Source organism: Salvelinus sp. IW2-2015, linkage group LG11 (genome assembly GCF_002910315.2).
Source record: "Salvelinus sp. IW2-2015 linkage group LG11, ASM291031v2, whole genome shotgun sequence".
NCBI lineage: Eukaryota > Metazoa > Chordata > Actinopteri > Salmoniformes > Salmonidae > Salvelinus > Salvelinus sp. IW2-2015.
In genome coordinates this window covers 32399902-32423480 of record NC_036851.1, presented here as the reverse complement: position 1 = coordinate 32423480, position 23579 = coordinate 32399902, and the positions used below count along the sequence as shown (strand labels likewise).

The 23579-nt window shown below is 41.3% G+C and overlaps 1 protein-coding gene across 2 annotated transcripts in view; it reads right to left on the bottom strand.

The window, feature by feature from the left end:
- Positions 1-12087: 12087 nt before the first annotated feature.
- LOC111970208 (SAP domain-containing ribonucleoprotein) overlaps positions 12088-23579 on the bottom strand; it is a 49670-nt gene continuing 38178 nt past the window's right edge. For both annotated transcript variants that reach the window (XM_023996794.2, XM_023996795.2), the window contains exons 10-11: positions 14768-14854; positions 12088-12291 (exon numbers count right to left, since the gene is read on the bottom strand). In XM_023996794.2, coding sequence (XP_023852562.1) covers positions 12250-12291; positions 14768-14854 — 129 coding nt within the window. In that variant the 3' untranslated portion in view covers positions 12088-12249. The remainder of the gene's footprint in view (positions 12292-14767; positions 14855-23579) is intronic.

The following is a 23579-nucleotide window of genomic DNA, read 5'->3' as shown; positions in this document are numbered from 1 at the left end:
AAAAACTCCCTAGTCTTTGCCGATTACAAGCATACCCATAACATGATGCAGCCACCGCCAATGCTTGAAAATATGTAGTGTTTTGTTTTCAGCAAACATAACACTTTATTCAGGACAAAGTTAATTTCTATGTCATATTTTTTGCAGTTTTACTTTAGTGCCTTATTGCAAACAGGATGCATGTTTTGGATWWAAAAAAAAAATTCTGTACAGGCTTCCCTTCTTTTCACTCTGTCATTTAGGTTAGTGTTGTGGAGTAACTGCAAGTTTGTTGATCATGGTGAAATCCCTGAGCGGTTTCCTTCCTCTCCGGCAACTGAGTTAGGAAGGACGCCTGCATCTTTGTAATGACTGGCTATATTGATACACCACCCAGTGTAATTAATAACTTCACTATGCTGAAATGGACATTCAATGTCTGCTTTTTTTATTTTTACCCATCTACCAATAGGTGTCCTTCTTTGCAAGGCATTGGAAAACCTCCCTGGTCTTCATGGTTGAATCTGTGTTTGACATTTACTGTTCGACTGAGGTACTTCACAGATAATTGTATGTGTGGGGTACAGAAATTAGGTGGTCGTTCAAAACTTATGTGACTTTTTTACTCCTGAACTTATTTAGGCTTACCATGAAAGGGGTTGAATAGTTATTGATTGAAGACATTTCAGATTTTCATTTTTAATTCATTTGTACAAAAAACGGGTATTGCGTGTAGGCCAATGACACACTCAATTTGATCAATTTTAAATTCAGGCTGTAACACAACAAAATGTGGAAAAGGTCAAGGGGTGTGAATACTTTCTGAAGGCTCTGTATGAGAAAGTGTTTTCATATATTTAAATATGAGAGGAAAAAAATCTATGTAAATAAATACCCACATTTTATAATGTTTTGGACAGGTTCTCCGCTTCTAATGTTTTTGCCCACTTTTATTTCTCTTTCATTTGTTCATGTTATGTAGATAAAATTCAACCCAATGTTGTAGTTTAATGGTTTTACATATGAATAACTGTTCCATTGTTATTTTGTTTTATTTTCTGTCTTATTTTGTACAATAAATCATTTATTTAGCTTACGAAATTCACAGCTGATTGGTCGTAATTTCTCCTTATCTCTGGCTACCACTACCCTAGCCCACTGCCACACCTTAATTGAAAAGCATTATCCGGCTCCTAACTCGTCCACATGCCTGTAATGGCTCACATAAAATGAGCTTAGGAGGTCAGTGACTGCCTGGTGGTGCCCTGAATCTTGGGATGGGGGTGGGGGGACAGGAAACAGATTAATTCTGAGTCTAATTGGTGGAAGAGAGAGAGGAGAGCAACCAGCCCGAAGAGAAAGGTTTAGTGTTGGGAGGCCATTGTTTGGATTTCGTATGGGATGCAGTATGACCCAATTAATATGTCACCTGATAGGAGGGCCTCTCATCAGCCTAATTTAGGGCAGCAATGAGGGACAAATAAGACTGAACACGGAGCTCTTTACTGATGCAAATGCACAGACCACCCACCACAGATAAAAGAACACAGACACCACCAATGACATAAACCTTACCAAACAAACATTCACACACTCCTCTACCCATAATCACACACACTGACATAATCACAAACTCCCACCTATGCACACATACACTGTAGCTACATATTCAAGACTAATTTCTGGCCTATTGGACCACAGCCGCGGTTCATGCCGTTCAAGATTAGGGAGGAAGTATTTTTTATATAAGCATGGCCTTATTTCTATTGCAGCATATTGGATGACTGTCATTCATATTCCATTCACTTAGCTAAATGTAACATCAATAGGTTTAGGTTACTACATGGTACTCGAATTTGTTCTATATAATACCCATCACGAGGTTGCTACAACCTAGCCTACAAATTAAAGTTAAAAATGTAGGTGCACAGGTCGAGAGACAAATTGGAGTAATCAAGGTGAGACAGACATTCAATATCGCCACTCTTGCCCGAATCTAGCCGATCTAGAGTCTAATCATTAGTCCAAACAGTTGCAACTAAAATGTAAGTTTCTATTGGACAAATTCAGGTACATCTCTCCCAGTTTCATTCTGTTTGCTTCCATTTAAGAAATGTTTTGCAACAGAATTGGTGGAATGAATAAACCCCTGATCACCCTGATCACTTTCATAGCAGGCACATACAGCATAATCACTTTGCTAGTTGTATAATTCCTTCTCGTACCTACGAGTTCTCCTCTCACGTTTTCCCTTCACTTGTTGACTTCAGTGCACAAGACAACAGCGGTCTGTGACCAGTCGCAAAAACCTCTACAAGCCAAACCTTCATACCATGTTAACGTTATGGTCAACAAACTAGTAAAACCACAATCCACTCCATGTGTACAATCACGAAGTACAGTGTACAGCAAGCAGTTTAGCAGTTACACCGGCGGGCCTGGTGCCAATAAATTTATAAAACAGAAAGCTTACTTTGACTTGAAAGAGTTGCAGTGTTGGATAGCCTTAGCCAGCTAGCTAACATAAACAGCATTCATCTCTGCTTGAGTCAGGTTGTGGAGTAGGCTAAATTAGTTGCATTAGCTAAGGAGGTGAAAGGTAAATGAAGAAAAAAATATAAATTAAATATAGCTAGCTCTCGCTCTGCTGCTTCTCAAAACTGTTCAACTATTGTCTACTCACCACACTTTATGTACTGCAGTGCTAGCTACTTATGCTTTCAGTACTAGATTCATTCTCTGATCCTTTTATTATATGGACAAAATGTTAGTTCATACTGCAAGAGCTCTGATAGGTTGGAGGATGTCTTCCGGAAGTCATCATAATTCCTGTGTAAGTCTATGGAAGGTGGTGAGAACCAAGAGCCTCCAAGGTTTCGAATTGAAGTCAATGTGCCCAGAGGAGAACGGAAAACAGCTGTCCTCTGGCTACTCTAGAGGGTGCCGTTGAGGCTATTGTAGACCATTGCAAAACTGTGTTTTTAAATCAGTTATTTGGTGATGTGAATATTTAGAATAGTTTAATCTAAAAAAATRAACTTAAATGTTTCACTTTTTCCCCCCTAATATTCAACGAGTAGGATGGTTCTCCCCTTCCTCTGAGGAGCTTCCACTGAAGGACCACTAAAAGCCACAGTTTTCTGTGATGTGTTCCATGAAAAACCATCAAACTAGCAGTGCAAAGATAATTTGATAGAGAGCACTCAACTTCATGCTATTAAAGGACAATCAGATCACCTCAGGTAAGCTACAAGTAACAGGCACTGGTTAAAGTGGCAATTGTTTAGCCACTAACACTTTATGTCCAACTTGCACATCTACCCCTTATTATCATTAGTCATTTTCATTGGTACCACAAACATTACAGCTAAATTTGTCACTATACTTTATTGCATAAAATATTAAACCAATAATGGCTACAAAGGAGATGACCGTGAACTACAGGAAAAGGAGGGCCGAGCACACCCCCATTCTCATCGACAGGGCTTTACTGGAGCAGGTTGAGAGATTCAAGTTCCTTGGTGTCCACATCACCAATGAACTATCATGGTCCAAACACAACAAGACAATTGTGAAGAGGGCACGACAACATCTATTCCCCCTCAGGAGACTGAAAAGATTTGGCATGGATCCTCAGATCCTGAAAAAGTTCTACAGCTGCACCCTCGAGAGCATCCAGACAGGTTGCATCACCGCCTGGTATGGCAACTGCTCGGCCTCCGACCGCAAGGCACTACAGAGGGTAGTGTGTATGGCCCAGTCCATCACTGGGGCCAAGCTACCTGCCATCCAAGACAGTGTCAGAGGAAGGCCCTAAAAATTGCCAAAGACTCCAGCCACCCTAGTCATAGCGGTACCGGAGCACCATGTCTAGGTCCAAAAGGCTTCTTAACAACTTCTACCACGCATAGTCACTTTACCTCTACCTATATGTACAGTACCAGTCAAAAGTTTGGACACACCTACACATTCAAGTTTTTTTTTTTTTTTTTTTTACTATTTTCTATATTGTAGAATAATAGTTTAGACAAACAATGAAATAACACATATGGAATCATGTAGTAACCAAAAGTGTTAAACAAATCAAAATATAGTTTATATTTAAGATTCTTCAAAGTAGACCCTTTGCACACTTGGCATTCTCTCAACCAGCTTCATGGAGGTAGTCACCTGGAATGCATTTCAATTAACAGGTGTGCCTTGTTAAAAGTTAATTTGTGGAATTTGTTTCCTTGATGCGTTGGAGCCAATCAGTTTTGTTGTGACAAGGTAGGGGTGGTATACAGAAGATAGCCCTATTTGGTAAAATACCAAGTCCATATTATGGCAAGAACAACTCAAATAAGCAAAGAGAAACGACAGTCCATTACTTTAAGACATGAAGGTCAGTCAATGCGGAACATTTAAAGAACTTTGAAAGTTTATTCAAGTGCAGTCGCAAAAACCATCAAGCGCTATGATGAAACTGGCTCYCATGAGGACCGCCACATGAAAGGAAGACCCAGAGTTATCTCCGCTGCAGGGGATACATTCATTAGTTACCAGCCTCAGAAATTGCAGCCCAAACAAATGCTTCAGAGTTCAAGTAACAGATAAATCTCAACATTAACTGTTCAGAGGAGACTGCGTGAATCAGGCCTTCATGGTCGAATTGCTGCAAAGAAACCACTACTAAAGGACACCAATAAGAAGAAGAGACTTGCTTGGGCCAAAAAACATGATGGACATTAGACTGGTGGAAATCTGTCATTTGGTCTGATGAGTCCAAATTTGAGTTACAACTGCAGAATAGGTGAATGGATGATCTCCGCATTTGTGGTTCCCACCGTGAAGCATGGAGGAGGAGGTGTGATGGTGCTTTGCTGGTGACTGTCAGGATTTATTAATTATTCAAGGCACACTTAACCAACATGGTTACCACAGCATTCTGCAGCGATACGCCATCCCATCTGGTTTGCGCTTAGTGGGACTATCATTTGTTATTCAACAGGACAATGACCCAACACACCTCCAGGCTGCGTAAGGGTTAGTTGACCAAGAAGCAGAGTGATGGAGTGCTGCATCAGATGACCTGGCCTCCACAATCACCCGCCCTCAACCCAATTGAGATGGTTTGCGATGAGTTGGACCGCAGAGTGAAGGAAAAGCAGCCAACTAGTGCTCAGCATATGTGGGAACTCCATCAAGACTGTTGGAAAAGCATTCCAGGTGAAGCTGGTTAAGAGAATGCCAAGAGTGTGCAAAGCTGTCATCAAGGCCACAGGTGGCTACTTTGAAGAATCTAAAATCTATAATATATTTTGATTTGTTTAACACTTTCATTTGGTTACTACATGATTCCATATGTGTTATTTCATCGTTTTGATGTCTTCCCTGTTATTCTACAAATGTAGAATAACTTTTGACTGGTACTGTACATATTACCTCAACTAATCTGTGCCCTCACACATCCCCTGTATATAGCCTCGTTACTGTTATTTTATTGTTGCTCTTTAATTATTTGTTATTTTTCCATTTTCTTTAAATGTTACTTCAGTTAATTTCAGTAAATAATTTAACACATATTTTTCTTAAATGCATTGTTGGTTAAGGGCTTGTAAGTAAGCATTTCACTGTAAGGTTGTATTCAGTGCATTTTTTTATTTATTTAACCTTTATTTAACTAGGCATGTGACATAAAATTTGATTTGAACTATAAAATACCTGTTGAAATGTACGAGGGGAAAATACATTTTTTATGAATGTTACAAAACTCCCAAGAAAGGGGGTTGGGAAGTTTATGATTGTAGCAATAGCCATTAAGTGAAGAAAGGTCCAGGGAAGGTAAATTGGGGGAAGCACTCAATAGGACTGATTGTTGGACACAGTAATCAGTAACACTTTAGTGTACGTACGGCTCAATAATGGACCAGTGTTCAGAGAGGGAGGTTGGTTTAGGAAAAATCACACTTGTTCACCCATTTCAGGAACGCTTCAACTTCAAGTGATAATTGCCTCCCTCCCAAATGACTGTCTCAGGCAATRATCAAGTGTTTTGGTTAGATTGTTTAAACATGAAAAATAAGTAGTAAATGCTGACTTTCAGCTGAAGTTAAGCAATCCAAGATGGCGTAGCAGTCGGATGTCTGTTGTGTTTGTCTTGTCCCGTCCTGAACATACTCTCCTGCAACCCACCTCGCCCAATGTGGTATGGATCTGCTATTTTTTATACTTTAGAACCGGAACCCCCTTCAGAGGCTAGCCAGCTAACTAGCTACTAGTCAGTTAGCCACTGCTAGCAGTCATCACCGTTAACTCAGACATCTGCCAGCCTCAGCCCGGTCAATTCCTGCCAGTCTGCACAGCGCGAAATCAACCCAGAGCATATCGAACTGCTTTTTCTCTACCATATCTCCGGATTCCTACCACAAGCTCTGAACCTTTACTCCGGATCATCGCAGCTAGCTAGCTGCTATCCGAGTGGATACTCCTGGTTAACGTCTCTGTCCCGAAGCAAGCACCAGTAAGCCTGGAGCTAGCTTCGAGCTAGGCCCATCTCCCGGCTAGCCGAAGAGATCCATCAGACAAGTCCTGGGCTTCAATACCTCTTTTGCCAACTGGGCTGGACCATTTTCTGCCGACACAGAGTCCCGACGATCCATCACAACTGATCTGCCAACGTAACCATCCGAGGGGGTTTCAACAGGCTCTCCCGTTGCGACGTCCCCCTGAGGCCCATCAGCTAGCAGCCTGCTAGCTATCTAGCTGACGTCCCCGAGGCCCCGGCCTGCTAGCTGTCTGAATCGCCGTGCCTCCGGCTCGCCTAGCTACTCACTAGGCCCTATGATCACTCGGCTACACATGCCTCTCCCTAATGTCAATATGCCTTGCCTATTGCTGTTTTGGTTAGTGATTTTTGTCTTATTTCACTGTAGAGCCTCCAGCCCTGCTCAATATGCCTTACACGGAACCCAAACCGGCTGCATCGTGCATACATTTATTTTGTCCCCCTACACCAAACGCGATCACAACACGCAGGTTAAAATAAAATAAAAAACTCTGAACCAATGACATTCATTTCGGKACAGGTCGAAAAGCATTAAACATGTATGGAAATTTAGCTAGTTAGCTTGCACTTGCTAGCTAATTTGTCCTATTTAGCTAGCTTGCTGTTGCTAGCTAATTTGTCCTGGGATATAAACATTGAGTTGTTATTTTATCTGAACTGCACAAGGTCCTCTACTCCGACAAATTAATCCACACATAAACCGGCCAACCGAATCGTTTCTAGTCATCTATTCTCCTTCCAGGCTTTTTCATCGTTGAACTTATATGGTGATCGCATCTAAACTTTCATAGTATTACCACGACTACCGGCAAAACAGTTCATCTTTCAATCACCCACGTGGGTATAACCAATGAGATGGCACGTGGGTCCTTGCTTCTATAAACCAATGAGAAGATGGGAGAGGCAGGACTTTTAGCGCGATCTGCGTCAGAAATAGGAATGACTTCTATTTTAGCCCTTAGTAGTGCAGATGCTCGTTGGCGTACGCGAGCAGTATGGGTGCAATAATTGAATAACAAGGATTTCTAAATTTATTTTGCGATGCTCGCGCACGCGACGTGTCCGGTCTGGTCAGCATGTTAGCTAGTCCTTTTGTTCCACCCCCCACACATGCGGTGACCTCACCTGGCTTAAATGGTGCCTCTAGAGAAAAAACCTCTCTCATCTTCACTCAATGCCTAGGCTTCCTCCACTGTACTCACATCCTACCATACCGTTGTATGTACATTATGCCTTGAATCTATTCTTCCGCGCCCAGAAATCTGCTCCTTTTACTCTCTATTCTGAACGCACTAGACGATCAGTTCTTTTAGCGTAGTCTTATCCTACTCCTCCTCTGTTCCTTTGGTGATGTAGAGGTTAACACCTGCAGTCCCCAGCATCACTCCCATTCTCCAGGTGCTCTCGTTTGTTGACTTCTGTAACCGTAAAAGCATTGGTTTCATGCATGTTAACATTAGAAGTTTGTTTTATTCACTACTTTAGCATACTCCGCCAACCCGGATGTCCTAGCCGTGTCTAAATCCACCAAAAATCCACCAAAAATTTCCATCCCTAACTATAACATTTTTCAACAAAATAGAACTGCCAAAGGGGGCGGAGTTGTAATCTCCTGCAGAGCTCTATCATACTATCCAGGTCTGTGCCAAAACAATTTCAGCTTCTACTTTTAAAAATCCACCTTTCCAGAAACAAGTCTCTCACCGTTGCCGCTTGTTATAGATCCCCTTCAGCCCCCAGCTGTGCCATGGACACCATATGTGAATTGATCGACCCCCATCTATCTTCAGAGTTCGTACTGTTAGGTGACCTAAACTGGGACATGCTTAACACCCAGGCCGTCCTACAATCTAAGCTAGATGCCCTCAATCTCACACAATTATCAAGGAACCTACCAGGTACAACCCTAAATCCGTAACCACGGGCACCCTCTTAGATATCATCCTGACCAACTTGCCCTCTAAATACACCTCTGCTGTCTTCAACCAGGATCTCAGCGATCACTGCCTCATTGCCTGCGTGCGTGATGGGTCCGTGGTCAAACGAGCACCCCTCATCACTGTCAAACGCTCCCTAAAACATTTCAGCGAGCAGGCCTTTCTAATCGACCTGGCCCGGGTATCATGGAAGGATATTGACCTCATCCCATCAGTAGAGGATGCCTGGTTGCTCTTCAAAAGTGCTTTCCTGTCCATTTTAAATAAGCATGCCCCATTCAAAAAATGTAGAACTAAGAACTGATATAGCCCTGAGTTCACCCCAGACTTGACTGCCCTTGACCAGCACAAAAACATCCTGTGGCGTTCTGCATTAGCATCGAATAGCCCCCGCGATATGCAACTTTTCAGGGAAGTCAGGAACCAATATACATAGTCAGTTAGGAAAGCAAAGGCTAGCTTTTTCAAACAGAAATTTGCTTCCTGTAGCACTAATTCCAAAAAGCTTTGGAACACTAAAGTCCATGGAGAATAAGAGCACCTCCTCCCAGCTGCCCACTGCACTGGGGATAGATAACATTGTCACCACCGATAAATCTACGATTATCTATAATTTCAAGAAGCATTTTTCTACGGCTGGCCATGCTTTCCACCTGGCTACCCCTACCCTAGCCAACATCTCAGCACCCCCTGCAGCAACTTGCCCAAACCCTCCCCCCCACTTCTCCTTCACCCAAATCCAGACAGCTGATGTTCTGAAAGAGCTGCAAAATCTGGATCCCTATAAATCAGCTGGGCTAGACAATCTGGATGCTCTCTTTCTACAATTATTCGCCRAAATTGTTGCAACCCCTATTACTAGCCTATWCAACCTTTCTTTTGTATCGTCTGAAATCCCCAAAGATTGGAAAGCTGCCGCGGTTATCCTCCTCTTCAAAGGGGGAGACACTCTAGACCCAAACTGTTATAGACCTATATCTATCCTGCCCTCCCTTTCTAAAATCTTCGAAAGCCAAGTTAATAAACAGATCACCAACTATTTCGAACCCACCGTACCTTCTCCACTATGCAATCTGGTTTCCGAGCTGGTCATGGGTGCACCTCAGCCACGCTCAAGGTCCTAAACGATATCATAACCGCCATCGATAAAAGACAGTACTGTGCAGCCGTCTTCATCGACCTGGCCAAGGCTTTCGACTCTGTCAATCACTGCATTCTTATCGGCAGACTCAATAGCCTTGGCTTCTCAAATGACTTCCTCGCCTGCTTCACCAACTACTTCTCAGACAGAGTTCAGTGTGTCAAATCGGAGGGCCTGTTGTCCGGACCTCTGGTAGTCTCTATGGGGGTGCCACAGGGTTCAATTCTCGGGCCGACTCTTTTCTATGTATGTATGAATGATGTCGCTCTTGCTGCTGGTGATTCTCTGATCCACCTCTACTCAGACAACACCATTCTGTATACATCTGGCCCTTCTTTGGACACTGTGTTAACAAACCTCCAAACGAGCTTCAATGCCATACAACAGTCCTGCTTCCGTGGCCTCCAACTGCTTTTAAATGCTAGTAAAACTAAGTGCATGCTCTTCAAAAGATTGCTGCCCGCACCCTCCCACCCGACTAGCATCACTACTCTGGACAGTTCTGACCTAGAATATGTGGACAACTACAAATACCTAGGTGTCTGGTTAGACTGTAAACTCTCCTTCCAGACTCACATTAAGCATCTCCAATCCAAAATTAAATCAAGAATCGGCTTCCTATTTCGCAACAAAGCCTCCTTCACTCAAACATACCCTTGTAAAACTGACTATCCTACCGATTCTTGACTTGGGCGATGTCATTTACAAAATAGCCCCCAACACTCTACTCAGAAAACTGGATGTTGTCTATCASAGTGCCATCCGTTTTGTCACCAAAGCTCCATATCCTACCCACCATTGCGACTTGTATGCGCTCGTTGGCTGGCCCTCACTACATATCCGTCGCCAAACCCACTGGCCAGGTCATCTATAAGTCTTTGCTAGGTAAAGCCCTGCCTTATCTCAGCTCACTGGTCACCATAGCAACACCCACCCGTAACACTCGCTCCAGCAGGTATATTGCACTGGTCATCCCCAAAGCCAACAGTTCCTTTGGCCGCCTTTCCTTCCAGTTCTCTGCTGCCAATGACTGGAAAGAATTGCAAAAATCTCTGAAGCTCGAGTCTTACATCTCCCTCTCTAACTTTAAGCATCAGCTGTCAGAGCAGCTTACCGATCACTGTACCTGTACACAGCCAATCTGTAAATAGCACACCCAACTACCTCATCCCCATATTATTATTTACCCTCTTGCACCCCAGTATTTTTACTTGAACATCATCTGCACATCTATCACACCAGTATTAATGCCAAAATGTAATTATCTTGCCTCTATTGCCTATGTATTACCTACCTCCCTACTCGTCTGCATTTACACACACTGTACGTAGATTTTTCTATTTTTCTTTTCTATTGTGTTATTGACTGTACGTTTGTTTGTGTAACTCTGTTGTTGTTTTTGTCGCACTGCTTTGCTGTATCTTGGCCAGGTCGCAGTTGTAAATGAGAACTTGTTCTTAACTGTCCTACCTGGTTAAATAAAGATGAAATAAAAAAATTAAGTAGGAGTTCAATTTTAAATTATACAGTGAAATGTAGTAAGAACATTTTGTCGGAAGTCCAATAAGTCCCAAAAACGTATGACATATTTATAAACAGTCTAATTATGAACTGTTTATACTGTAAGTAGTCTTTGGACAAGCAGTGACCAATCCATGCTTTGGTTTTGTTTACCTGGCTCCTGCCACCAAATGCCAACTAGCATTTCTGTCCAAAAAACAATGCCAAGTCAATATAGCATGTTTGAAATGCTATGTCTAAATCATCCCAAAGTGTCTGAAATTTGTGTAGCACAATTAAGTTAATTTAAGATGATTTGTGCATTTCTTGTTATGAAGTTAGCTTAAGTGTGCAACCAGGAATCTAAACGGGCAAACTATTGAAGAAGATATTTGATATAAAATTCTCGACTGAACACTACCTTAGTGCCTCCACACTTGTTACAGCATGTCCATTGAGTGAGAAATGTCACAAACCAGGAGCAGTGGTACCCTACCACCTGGTTCGCAGGGGACTATTGCCAGGTTTAGCTAAGGTTGCTTAGCCATTATCCAACCCAAATCAAACCAAATCAAACCAACATTATCACACCCAAATCCCTACCAGGGCACGTCAGCCGCTTCTCCCCCAGAGCAGAGAGCATACATTGTGCTATAACAGGACCATCCCTGCCCTGGTGGAGTTCCTAAGACGTTTTCGCGAGAAGACCGATTTTTGGGATGTCTCCTTGGTCTGACAAACAGTGCTGTAGATCTTCCACTTTCCACCGCAGACGCTGAAGGCAGATGTGGTGGATTGAGACGCAGCCCAAACAAAAATTCAGATATCTCCAGTTTAAAACAGATGGATTTTGATAGGGATTTGTTTATTATGCGTCAAACGACTCTTAAGGATTAAGCCCTGATAGGAAAGTCTATCCAGACTCTGCATTAACTTATTCCGCAACAGCTATAGGAACAAGTTTACTCAAGGGACACTTGTGGGAAATTGGAAAAGATCTTTAATTTCCAAACTTTTACATACTGTAAATATTTGTTCTTACTAAACAGCATAGGTTGGTATCTTACCACTGTAAAACAAGAGTTACAAGTTTAAAAAAATACAATGACATTTTTAAAAAAGTTTTAAAAAATCGTCAAATTGAATCAATTATTTCCAAATCGTTCTGCGCGTTTCCTCTTCTTTGCCTGAAATGGGGGGGAAAACTGAACATGTAAGGAACATTCTACATAAATGTTGTCATGTGTGCCAAATGTATACAGAAGAGCATATACAGAATTCATTGTAAATTGTGACTCCACAGAATCAGGATTTCTATTTGTGGTATATGCATGTGTAACAATAAATAGATCTTTCTTAAAATTGGTGAATTATTACTTGAATGATGAGTGGTGGTGAGGAAACAAACATTACATCAGAGTATCAAGTCGGTATGAAGACTACCAGGCCTGATACCTGCAACATTAAAACTACAAGCATCATCCATATACTACCGTTCAAAAGTATGGGGTCAAAACAAATGTCCTTGTTTTTGAAAGAAAAGCATATATTTTGTCCATTAAAATAACATAAAATTGATCAGAAATACAGTGTAGACAATGTTAATATTGTAAATGACTATTGTTGTTGGAAACGGCTGATTTTTAATGGAATATCTACATACAGTATATCACAAAAGTGAGTACACCCCTCACATTTTTGTAAATATTTGAGTATATCTTTTCATGTGACAACATTGAAGAAATGACACTTTGCTACAATGTAAAGTAGTGAGTGTACAGCTTGTATAACAGTGTAAATTTGCTGTCCCCTCAAAATAACTCAACACACAGCCATTAATGTCTAAACCGCTGGCAACAAAAGTGAGTACACTCCTAAGTGAAAATGTCCAAATTGGGCCCAATTAGCCATTTTCTCTCCCCGGTGTCATGTGACTCGTTAGTGTTACAAGGTCTCAGGTGTGAATGGGGAGCAGGTGTGTTAAATTTGGTGTCATCGCTCTCACACTCCCTCATACTGACTGGTCACTGGAAGTTCAACATGGCACCTCATGGCAAAGAACTCCCTGAGGATCTGTTGCTCTACATAAAGATGGCCTGGGCTATAAGAAGATTGCCAAGACCATGAAACCGAGCTGCAGCACGGTGGCCAAGACCATACAGCGGTTTAACTGGACAGGTTCCACTCAGAACAGGCCTCACCATGGTTGACCAAAGAAGTTGAGTGCACGTGCTCAGCGTCATATCCAGAGGTTGTCTTTGGGAAATAGACGTATGAGTGCTGCCTGCATTGCTGCAGAGGTTGAAGCTGCCAGTTGAGGACTTGTGAGGCGTCTGTTTCTCAAACTAGACACTCTAATGTACTTGTCCTCTTGCTCAGTTGTGCACTGGGGCCTCCCACTCTTTCTATTCTGGTTAGAGACAGTTTGCGTTGTTCTGTGAAGGGCGTAGTACACAGCGTTGTACGAGATCTTCAGTTTCTTGGCAATTTCTCGCATGGAATAGCCTTCATTTCTCAGAACAAGAATAGACTKACGCGTTTCTAGCCATTCTGAGCCTGTAATCGAACCCACAAATGCTGATGCTCCAGATACTCAACTAGTCTAAAGAAGGACCGTTTTATTGCTTCTTTAATCAGAACAAGTTTTCAGCTGTGCTAACATAATTGCAAAAGGGTTTTCTTATGATCAATTAGCCTTTTAAAATTATAAACTTGGATTAGCTAACACAACGTGTCATTGGAACACAGGAGTAATGGTTGCTGATAATGGGCCTCTGTACGCCTATGTAGGTAATCCATTAAAAATCAGCCGTTTCCAGCTACAATAGTAATTTACAACATTAACAACGTCTACACTGTATTTCTGATCAATTTGATGTTATTTTAAAATGGACAAAAAAAWTTGCTTTTCTTTAAAAAAAACAATTTCTAAGTGACCCCAAACTTTTGAATAGTAGTGTATATGAGATCTAGTCATTTGTGACTTAGTTATGCATAATAATTCATAACCATATTGCATGCTAGACAACATAACAGCAGAACTAAGCAAAAATACTGTAACTGCTTGTCATTGCTGGATGACTATATAGGTCATCGACAAGCTCAGATATTCTCTGGAATTCATTTGTGTATATTCAAGGAAACATCACAATCATTCCATTATTTGTATTTTTTTTAACTATCAAGGTAAAAACTTTGAACTGTAAAGGTAGACTCTAGGCTTGTATACCCCTATGAACTATGGACATTTTCCAAAATATGGATTTTGGTTCTGTGGAAAGAAAGCCATAATATACGCTTGTAAACGATGACTCGCAATACATTTACCCAACAGAATTTCACATCTATTGACTCAAAATAGGTTTACAATATCAATTAAATGTTTGCCTTTGAAACACTGGCTAAATATTGAGGTATTGCCCAATTACAGTTCCTTCAGAACAAGGCAATTCTTCGTTCTTTCTGTTCTAGAACATTCTAATAGCGACTTACAAAACATTCTAACACCCCCCTCCCTCCCCAATCCACAACAATGTGAACATTCCGTTCACTTATTTTGAATGTTTCTCACAGCAGTGTTTGATCACTTGAAAGTCAGTCCGACCAGCTCTTTTGGCAACAACAGGTCATAGCCCAGGAACATGAAAACAAAACCTTTTGTACCTCACTATCTTCAGCCCCAACTGCAGCAGCAGCGGTGAGAATCCCAAACCTCTCCTTCCTCTTTTTCAGTTTCTCGTCAACTTCAACCTGCAACACAACATCAGACAAGGATGAGGAGACTTCCAAATGGCGTTTCGAAAAAGCAACAAACAAATGACATTACATTGAATAAGGGTGGAGAAAAATACCCCCAAATTCTCGGTGTGAATTTCTAAGATTAAAAGGCTGAAAATCTGGTGGCCTGGTGAATAATTTTAAAAGGTTATGCGAGGACACAGCAAGCTTTCCTCACACACTGCGTTCTGGCAAGAGATTGCCAACTAGAACAAACTGACAGATTCCAGGTCACTGGTCAAACCTCCAAAAACACAACCCCGAGGTCGGCTCCATCCCAATCTCCATCCCGGAAACCAAAGTGAGGAGCAGGAGGGGCTGAGTGGGATGCCCCATACAGCTGCAACAGTGATGGTCCAGCTTTAGGCTGCATCCAGATATTCTCCACCCTTCTCCAAAAGTGTGCACTTGCACACTCACTATCATGGATTTAAGAATTTGCATATACGGAATTAAGGAAGTTCATGATCTTTGTTCTGCAACAATACTAGACAGCAAATTGGCCAGTGTTACCTTGTGTTGATTTTCAGTGTAACATTTCTAGTGTTGATTCAGTTGTTAAATTAACACTCAGTGTAAAATAACCAGTATTAAACCAAAACTACACAATCATATTTCCTCATGCTCCATTGCAGGTAGATTTTTTGAATTGTTTGTTTCAATATCTGTTTTTGCATGTACACGGTTTGATTAATTAATCGTATGTTACTCAAATATAAACATACATTTTCTAAACTACAGTGCATTCGGAAAGTATTCAGACCCCTTGACTGTTTCCACATTTTGTTACATTATAGCCTTAATCTAAAATTGATTAAATATTTTTTCCCCCATCAATCTACACACAATACTCCATAATGACAAAGCGAAAACAGGTTTTTAGAAATGTTTGCAAATGTATATATATATTTTAAAAAAAATATTTACCTAAGTATTCAGACCCTTTGCTTTGAGACTCGAAATTGAGCTCAGGTGCATTTTGTTTCGATTGATCATCCTTGAGATGTTTCTACAACTTGATTGGAGTCCACCTGTGGTAAATTCAATTGATTGGACATGATTTGGAAAGACATACACTGTCAACTGTGGGACCTGGTGTATGTCAGAGCAAAAACCAAGCCATGAGGTCGAAGGAATTTTCCGTAGAGCTCCGAGACAGGATTGTGTCGAGGCACAGATCTGGGGAAGGGTACCAAAACATTTCTGCAGCATTGAAGGTCCCCAAGAACACAGTGGACTACATCATTCTTAAATGGAAGAAGTTTGGAACCACCATGACTCTTCCTAGAGCTGGCCCCTGGCCAAACTGAGCAATCGGGGGAGAAGGGCCTTGCTCAGGGAGGTGACCAAGAACCCAATTGTCACTCTGACAGAGCTCTAGAGTGCCTCTGTGGAGATGGGAGAACCTTCCAGAAAGATAACCATATCTGCTGCACTCCGCCAATCAAGCCTTTATGGTAGAATGGCCAGACGGAAGCCACTGCTCAGCAAAATGCACATGACAGCCCGCTTGGAGTTTGCCAAAAGGCATACCCAAGAAGACTCAAGGCTGTAATTGCTGCCAAAGGTGCTTCAACAAAGTACTGAGTAAAGGGTCTGAATACTTATGTAAATGTGATGTTTAATTTTTTTTTGACATTTCTAAACACCGGTTTTTGCTTTGCTTTTATAGGGTATTGTGTATAGATTGATGAAAAAATTCATATTTAACCCATTTTAGAATAAGCCTGTAACGTAACAAAATTAGGAAAAAGTCAAGGGGTCTGAATACTTTTCGAATGCACTGTAGTTCAATCTCTTACTTGTACTTATTGCACCGGTTACTGAAATGGTTGTTCCAGTTAAGATGGTTTAGGTAGTCTCATATCTTAGTCTTCCCAACCTGGCAGTTATTCTGAATGCAGGTTGCAGGTGAATATAAATTTAAAATGTTGGATATCCCCACCCTGGCTGGATTCCAATAGGAATTACATATCACTTGCAAGCCATGATAATGTGACTTGCAGGCATGAAAACCATGAATTTAAGGCCTTCCTAAATACTTGTTGTATTGCGTTAAATAATACAAAAATGTATTAACATATATAAGAAATATGCAAATAAGGCTTTACACTAAGTAATGTGTTATCTTAAAAGTGAAAAGTATAGACACTTGACCAGTGTTAAATTTACGCAATGGCGGCAGATCCGACTTTTCTCAAACTTTTTCTTCTTCTGCATGTGTGTTTATTCTCTACTTTACGCACACTCTGTTCTAGCGAATGCTGCTCATTTAATAAAGTTGGATCAAAACTGAATCACTGTCTATAAGATCACATAATGATAGTATTCTACATAACAGAATCGAATATAATGGCATAGTATTAGGTTACTGTAAGACAAAAACACTGCATGTCTCTCTCACAGGGCCAAAACTCAACAACATGCACCACTCAGCTAAGTACACAGGTAGGCTATGCCAGCCTTTCTCAAACTTTTTTTGTGCAAAGGACCAGCAAGGCATGGCCTTTTTTAACTCTTTGGTAAAAAATTATTGACAATCGCATGTTTATGAACACCAATTTTATTGCATTTATTTTTTACTTTACACTAAATTAATGAACATTGTATATACTTGGCTGCCTTCATGGTTTGTCGGTCTGTCTTGTACTCATGGGAAGTGTCTCTCTCTGTGCTTTCTTCAGGGGCTGTCTGTATCTGTCCTTCTGTATGGGCTGTCTTCAGAGGCTGACATTCTAAATGACAAAACAAGAAATAAATAAATGTTTAGTAATTATACACAATGTAACCACAATTCAATTTTTGTAAACAAATAATCTTGCATTCTTTCAATATATACACTATTTAAAAAATATAATAGTTAAACATGTTTGACTCACCTAATCAATTTGAGATGGGTGTGCCTGTCTCTTGGACACTTGTCATACCTCGGAGGGAAGGAGGAGAGGGATACTCTCAAAGTGTTTAACAGCCAGTCTGCTGCGATATTTTAATTTTGTTGCAGCAAGAGAGGAAAAGCTGGTCTCACATAAGTATGTGGAATGAAAAGGGATTAACGTCTTCACTCCCATCTTGCTGAGTTGCTGAACAGCCAGAATGTGGAAAGGCGTCTCATTAAAATGAGCGTGTATGCCTTGGTCACAAGACAGCTCCAATAGTTTATCCTAAAGTACCGGTGACAAGCTGAGTCTCTTCAGTGTTGGTGAACGGATTACTCATCCATCGCTTTCCCGAGCGGGGATAAGATTGTGAGGGGAAGTAATCCTCGAATTTGATCAGAGTTTGGCTCAGATGTGACCCCATCAATTTAAAGCATGTGATCAATGTCCACATCCCCCTCGTCAGCCAGAGTTGAGAATAGGGGGGAACATATCGAAAATGCCTCTATCCACACTTGGTCTCTCCTGACGCCCAGCTTTTTTTGGAAAGTGGCAACTAAACTCAGCAAAAAAAGAAACGTCCCTTTTTCAGGACCCTGTCTTTCAAGGACCCTGTCTTTCATTTCGTAAAAATCCAAATAACTTCACAGATCTTCATTGTAAAGGGTTTAAACACTGTTTCCCATGCTTGTTCAATGAACCATAAACAATTAAATGAACATGCACCTGTGGAACGGTTGTTAAGACACTAACATCTTACAGACAGTAGGCAATTAAGATCACAGTTATGAAAACTTAGGACACTAAAGAGGCCATTCTACTGACTCTGAAAAACACCAAAAGAAAGATACCCAGGCTCCCTTCTCATCTGCGTGAACGTGCCTTAGGCATGCTGCAAGGTGGCATGAGGTGCAATCCATGAGGAGGAGATGGACTGCAGTACTTAATGCAGCTGGTTGCCACACCAGATACTGACTGTTACTTTTGATTGTGACCCCCCCTTTGTTCAGGGACACATTATTCCATTTCTGTTAGTCACATGTCTGTGGAACTTGTTCAGTTTGTCTCTCAGATGTTGAATCTTGTTATGTTCAAACAAATATTTACACATGTTAAGTTTGCTGAAAATAAACGCAGTTGACCGTGAAAGGACATTTATTTTTTTGCTGAGTTTATATAGAAGAAGTTGGGCTGCATTTGAAATGTCTGTCTCATCTAATTGGATTGCAAAGCAATTTGATGCGTGTGCTTGGTCTAAAACCTGTGCTTCAATATCATCTGCCATATCCTGGATTCTACACGTGACATTGTCATTGAAAAGTGGTATTTCACTGATCTTTGTAGCAGCAATTGGGCCCAAAATCTCTCGGCAAGCATTAACGATTGAAGGCATGACCAACTTTTCAACTAGAATGAAAGAAGCCTGGCACTTGGAAATGTTATGAGAGAGTAAGTATGAAGCCTTCAGTAAACTCTCGTTGTCTGTGAAAATATTGTACAGCATTTTTGATTGGTTGGTCAGCTCACCTCGTTCGTTTAACCTTGAGATGTGGATGCTTTGTTTCTAAATGTCTGCACATTTGTTGGCTTCATAGCATGTTGCAGAGGCAAGTCTGACATCACACAGACTGGTTTTGGCAGGCAGCTTTTATTTGAAACAAATCCAAACTTGATGTAGCATGGGGCGTACTATCAAGTGAATGGATGATACTTTTTTGCCTCAGTGGACCTAAAAAATGTACCTTCTTTCACATTAAAATACTAATCTAGTTGCTTTTGTTTAGAGCAGGCCATGGTTAACTAAAAGGGAGAGCAAGAGCATGCAGGCTGCACAGCAGGGCTAGCTTGTGTGTGTGTGTGTGTGTTTGGTGTGCTATACTTTGTCATGGCAACACAATTTGTTTACTGCAGCATGCATAGTTAAGTAGGCCTATGGCAAGAATTTAGTCAAGACAAATATTCCGGGGACTGACAAGCATTCCTCCACGGACTGGCGCAGGTCCCCGGACCAGGGTTTGAGAAGGGCTATGCTACACCTTGTTAACGTCATCTGCTCTGAAATTCACTCACTGTACATCCTTCAAAACACTGTAGACTAGTTCGAAACACTGTATAACTCAAGATCTAAATGCATATCCCCATGAAACTGATTGAGATCAAATGGTTGATATGCTGACGCTGCATGGACGTTTCACCAGTAAAACTTGAATTATCATTCACAAATCGACAGTGAGAAATGTGAAAGGAGACCACAAAAATGTGTGCGTAAAGTAGAGGTAAAGAAACATGCGCAGAATGTGATCCGCATATAAAAAAATCTGGAAAAAGTTGGATCCCCAGCCACAGCCTTAAATTTAACACTGTCTGTGTTGATTTAACACTGGAGAATTTTCTGCGTAGCTTAAAAGATTAACCAAGGTGAATAATTGCTTTTGAAGATGGATACGAAGGAGGTTGCTCTACCACCAGAATTGTTGAAATAAGAAAATTAAGTTTGTCAAAGTTCCATTATTTTCTGAAGTTTACATTTGTGGCCGATATACTGCTTTGCTTAATTCAACTTCATGTCATTGCAATTACAATTCTGTGCACTGTGGTTTCAAGTGAAGATTACAAGGCAAAGATTAGAAGCAGAAATATATAAAAGCTACATTTTGGTGCCGAAACCCAGACTAAAGAGTATGGCACCCAGATGCAAAATATTTCTCTACGGAGCCTAATATACTGACATTTTAAGTTGCCACTTGATTTACCATTCAAGTTATGTCCAAAAGAGTGGGATTACACATGCAATTCTCAAATCAGGATTGTGGATGTACAGCCACACACAATTATTCATAGAAATTAGTTAGTCTTTACCATAGATTGGAGAATTTAAAAAACGAATCTTTGCTTGCACATTGACTTTTCCTTTCCAGTTACTTGACACAACATTTTCACAAAATACTACTAAAGAACACAATCATGGACTGAGAGGATATGTTTGTCAAAATATTGAGTAGAGGGAAGGGGTTGGTTTATGAAAAGGGTTGTGCATTTCTTAAAGGCCTGCACAGTCAGTGAAAGGCTCTGTGGGGTCTCCATAGTTCACATGGCAAACTCTCAAAAACTGTGGGGGGGGGGGGTTGTCCCCCTGCCCCCCTGCCCCTGTCATGCCTTAAGCAGAGGCCAGTGTTGACATAGTGCTGGCCAATCTAATTTTGATTGTCAGGAGCAGGGAATGGCGATCCCCCCCTTCACCCCCTTGAGATCATCAAGTTCATTTCTCAGGCTGCGGTGTTATTTTTTTGTGCCCCCCCAGGCCTCTCTATCCTCCCTCTCTCTTTCTATTCACAAAGCCATTCTAGAACAGCTTGAATTAGTGACAGTTATTATTCAGACTAATGAGTAAAAACTCAGAGGATACAACAGTTTAGCTAAATGCAAAGAAGTGGGGGGGAAAGGAATCGGTCAGAGGCAAGATGATGGGTATAATACTTCAACTCTTTTAGTATAAAGTCACTTTATCCACCAATAACAACCATGCCCACAGAAACACAAAAATACAAAAGTTTTCAGACATCACTATTTCTGATTAATAGAAGCTGACAGAGTTGACGATCATCTCTGTAGTTCCCTTTGGGAAAGACAGGGATGACATCTGAAATTCTGAGGGAGATGAAATTGTGACATGTCAAGGAGCGTTCATTGTTTTCCCAGATCTGTATGGCCAGAGAGGACAGATGGCCCTCTATACAAAAGTGTGTGCGTACATTTGAGTGTGTGTGGTTCCATACACTTTGTGGGCGAAAAGGGTATTATCATTCCAGATTCAAATGCACATAGAGCTGAGAGTCTGGCCAAGCCCCCTTCTCCTTAAAAATCCCATGTAAATGATGGTCCTTCAGATGAGTAGACAATTGCCTTGTCTACAGTGCCTTCAGAAATAATTCATACCCCTTGATTTATTCCACATTTTGTGTTACCGCCTGAATTCAAACATTTTTTTTCTTTCTCACCCATCTACACACTATACCCCATAACGACAAAGTCAAAACATGTTTAGAAATGCACAAATCACAAGTATTCACACCCCTTTGCTATGACACTCCAAATTGAGCTCAGGTGCATCCAATTTCCTTTGATCATCCTTGAGATGCCACTACAAATTGATTGGAGTCCACCTTTGGCCAATTCAATTGTTTGGACATGATTTTAAAAGAAACACTTGTCTATATAAAAGGTTCCACAGCTGACAATGCACGTCAGAGCAGAAATTATACCAAGGAATTGTCCATAGACCTCCAGGATAGAAATGTGATGAGGCATATATCTGGGGAAAGGTATAAAACAATTTATAGTGTTCAAAGTTTCCAAGAGCACAGTGATTTCCATCATTGGGAAATGGAAATGTTTTTTTTTTAAGCTCTCCTAGCTTTTCCATTGAGGAACTGAGGCAAGCACACTTGCAGTTTGTTTGGAACACAGCCCTGCATCCCCACCATCACACAATTACTGTTGGTGTTTACGCAATCCAGAAACATTACATACATCACAATCTGGATCAGGTGGGCATAATTTTAAAGCTTATTCTATAAAATACGATCTTAGGCTTTCAAAAGGCACTTCAGACAAACATTGTAATTTTGGTGCACATAGAATGTGTCATGAGTGCATTCAAGTGCGTATTCCGCGGCTCGTTTTCGTCACAATATGTTTCTTAATTCTGTTCAGGACAACCCAGGCATGTCATCCTTGTAACTGTGGCTGAAACAAAGCAATCACAAACATTTATACTGCAAATTACATGATTTGTTTACATCCTTGTTAGTGAGCATTTCTCCTTTGCCAAGATAATCCATCAACCTGACAGGTGTGGCATATCAAGAAGCTGATGAAACAGCATGATCATACAGGTGCACCTTGTGCTAAGGACAATAACTGGCTACTCTAAAATGTGCAGTTTTGTCACACAACAAAGCCACAGATGTCTCAAGTTGATAAAGCGTGCAATTGGCATGCTGACTGCAGGAATGTCCACCAGAGCTATTGCTAGAGAATTGAATGTAAATTTCTCTACCATAAGCATCGTTTTAGAGAGTGTGGCAATATATCCAACCGGCCTCACAACCGTAGACCACGTGTAACCACGCCAGCCCAGGACCTCCACATCCGGCTTCTTCACCTGAGGGATCGTCTGAGACCAGCCACCCGGACAGTTGATGAAACTGGGTTTGCACAACCAAATGCTCACCTTTGATGGCCACAGGCACGCTGGAGTAGTGTGCTCTTCAAGGATGATCCCGGTTTCAACTGTACTGGGCAGATGGCAGACAGCGGTATGGCGTCGTGTGGGCGAGCGGCTTGCTGATGTCAACGTTGTGAGCAGAGTGCCCCATGGGGTTATGGTATGGGCAGGCATAAGCTACGGACAGCGAACACAATTGCATTTTATCGATGGCAATTTGAATGCACAGAGATAACGTGATGAGATTGAGGCCCATTGTCGTGCCATTCATCCGCCGCCATCACCTCATGTTTCAGCATGATAACGCACGGCCCCCGGCCTGCATACCCACGAGACATGTCACCTATTGAGTATTTTTGGGATGCTCTGGGTTGATGTGTACGACAGCATGTTCCAGTTCCCGCCTATATCCAGCAAGAGGAGTAGTACAACATTCCACAGGCCACAATCAACAGCCTAATCAACTCTGTAAAGTTGCATAATGCAAATAGGGGTCACCAGATAGACTGGTTTTCTGATCCACGCCCTTACCTTAACGTATCTATGACCAACACATGCATATCTGTATTCCCAGTCATGTGAAATAGATTAG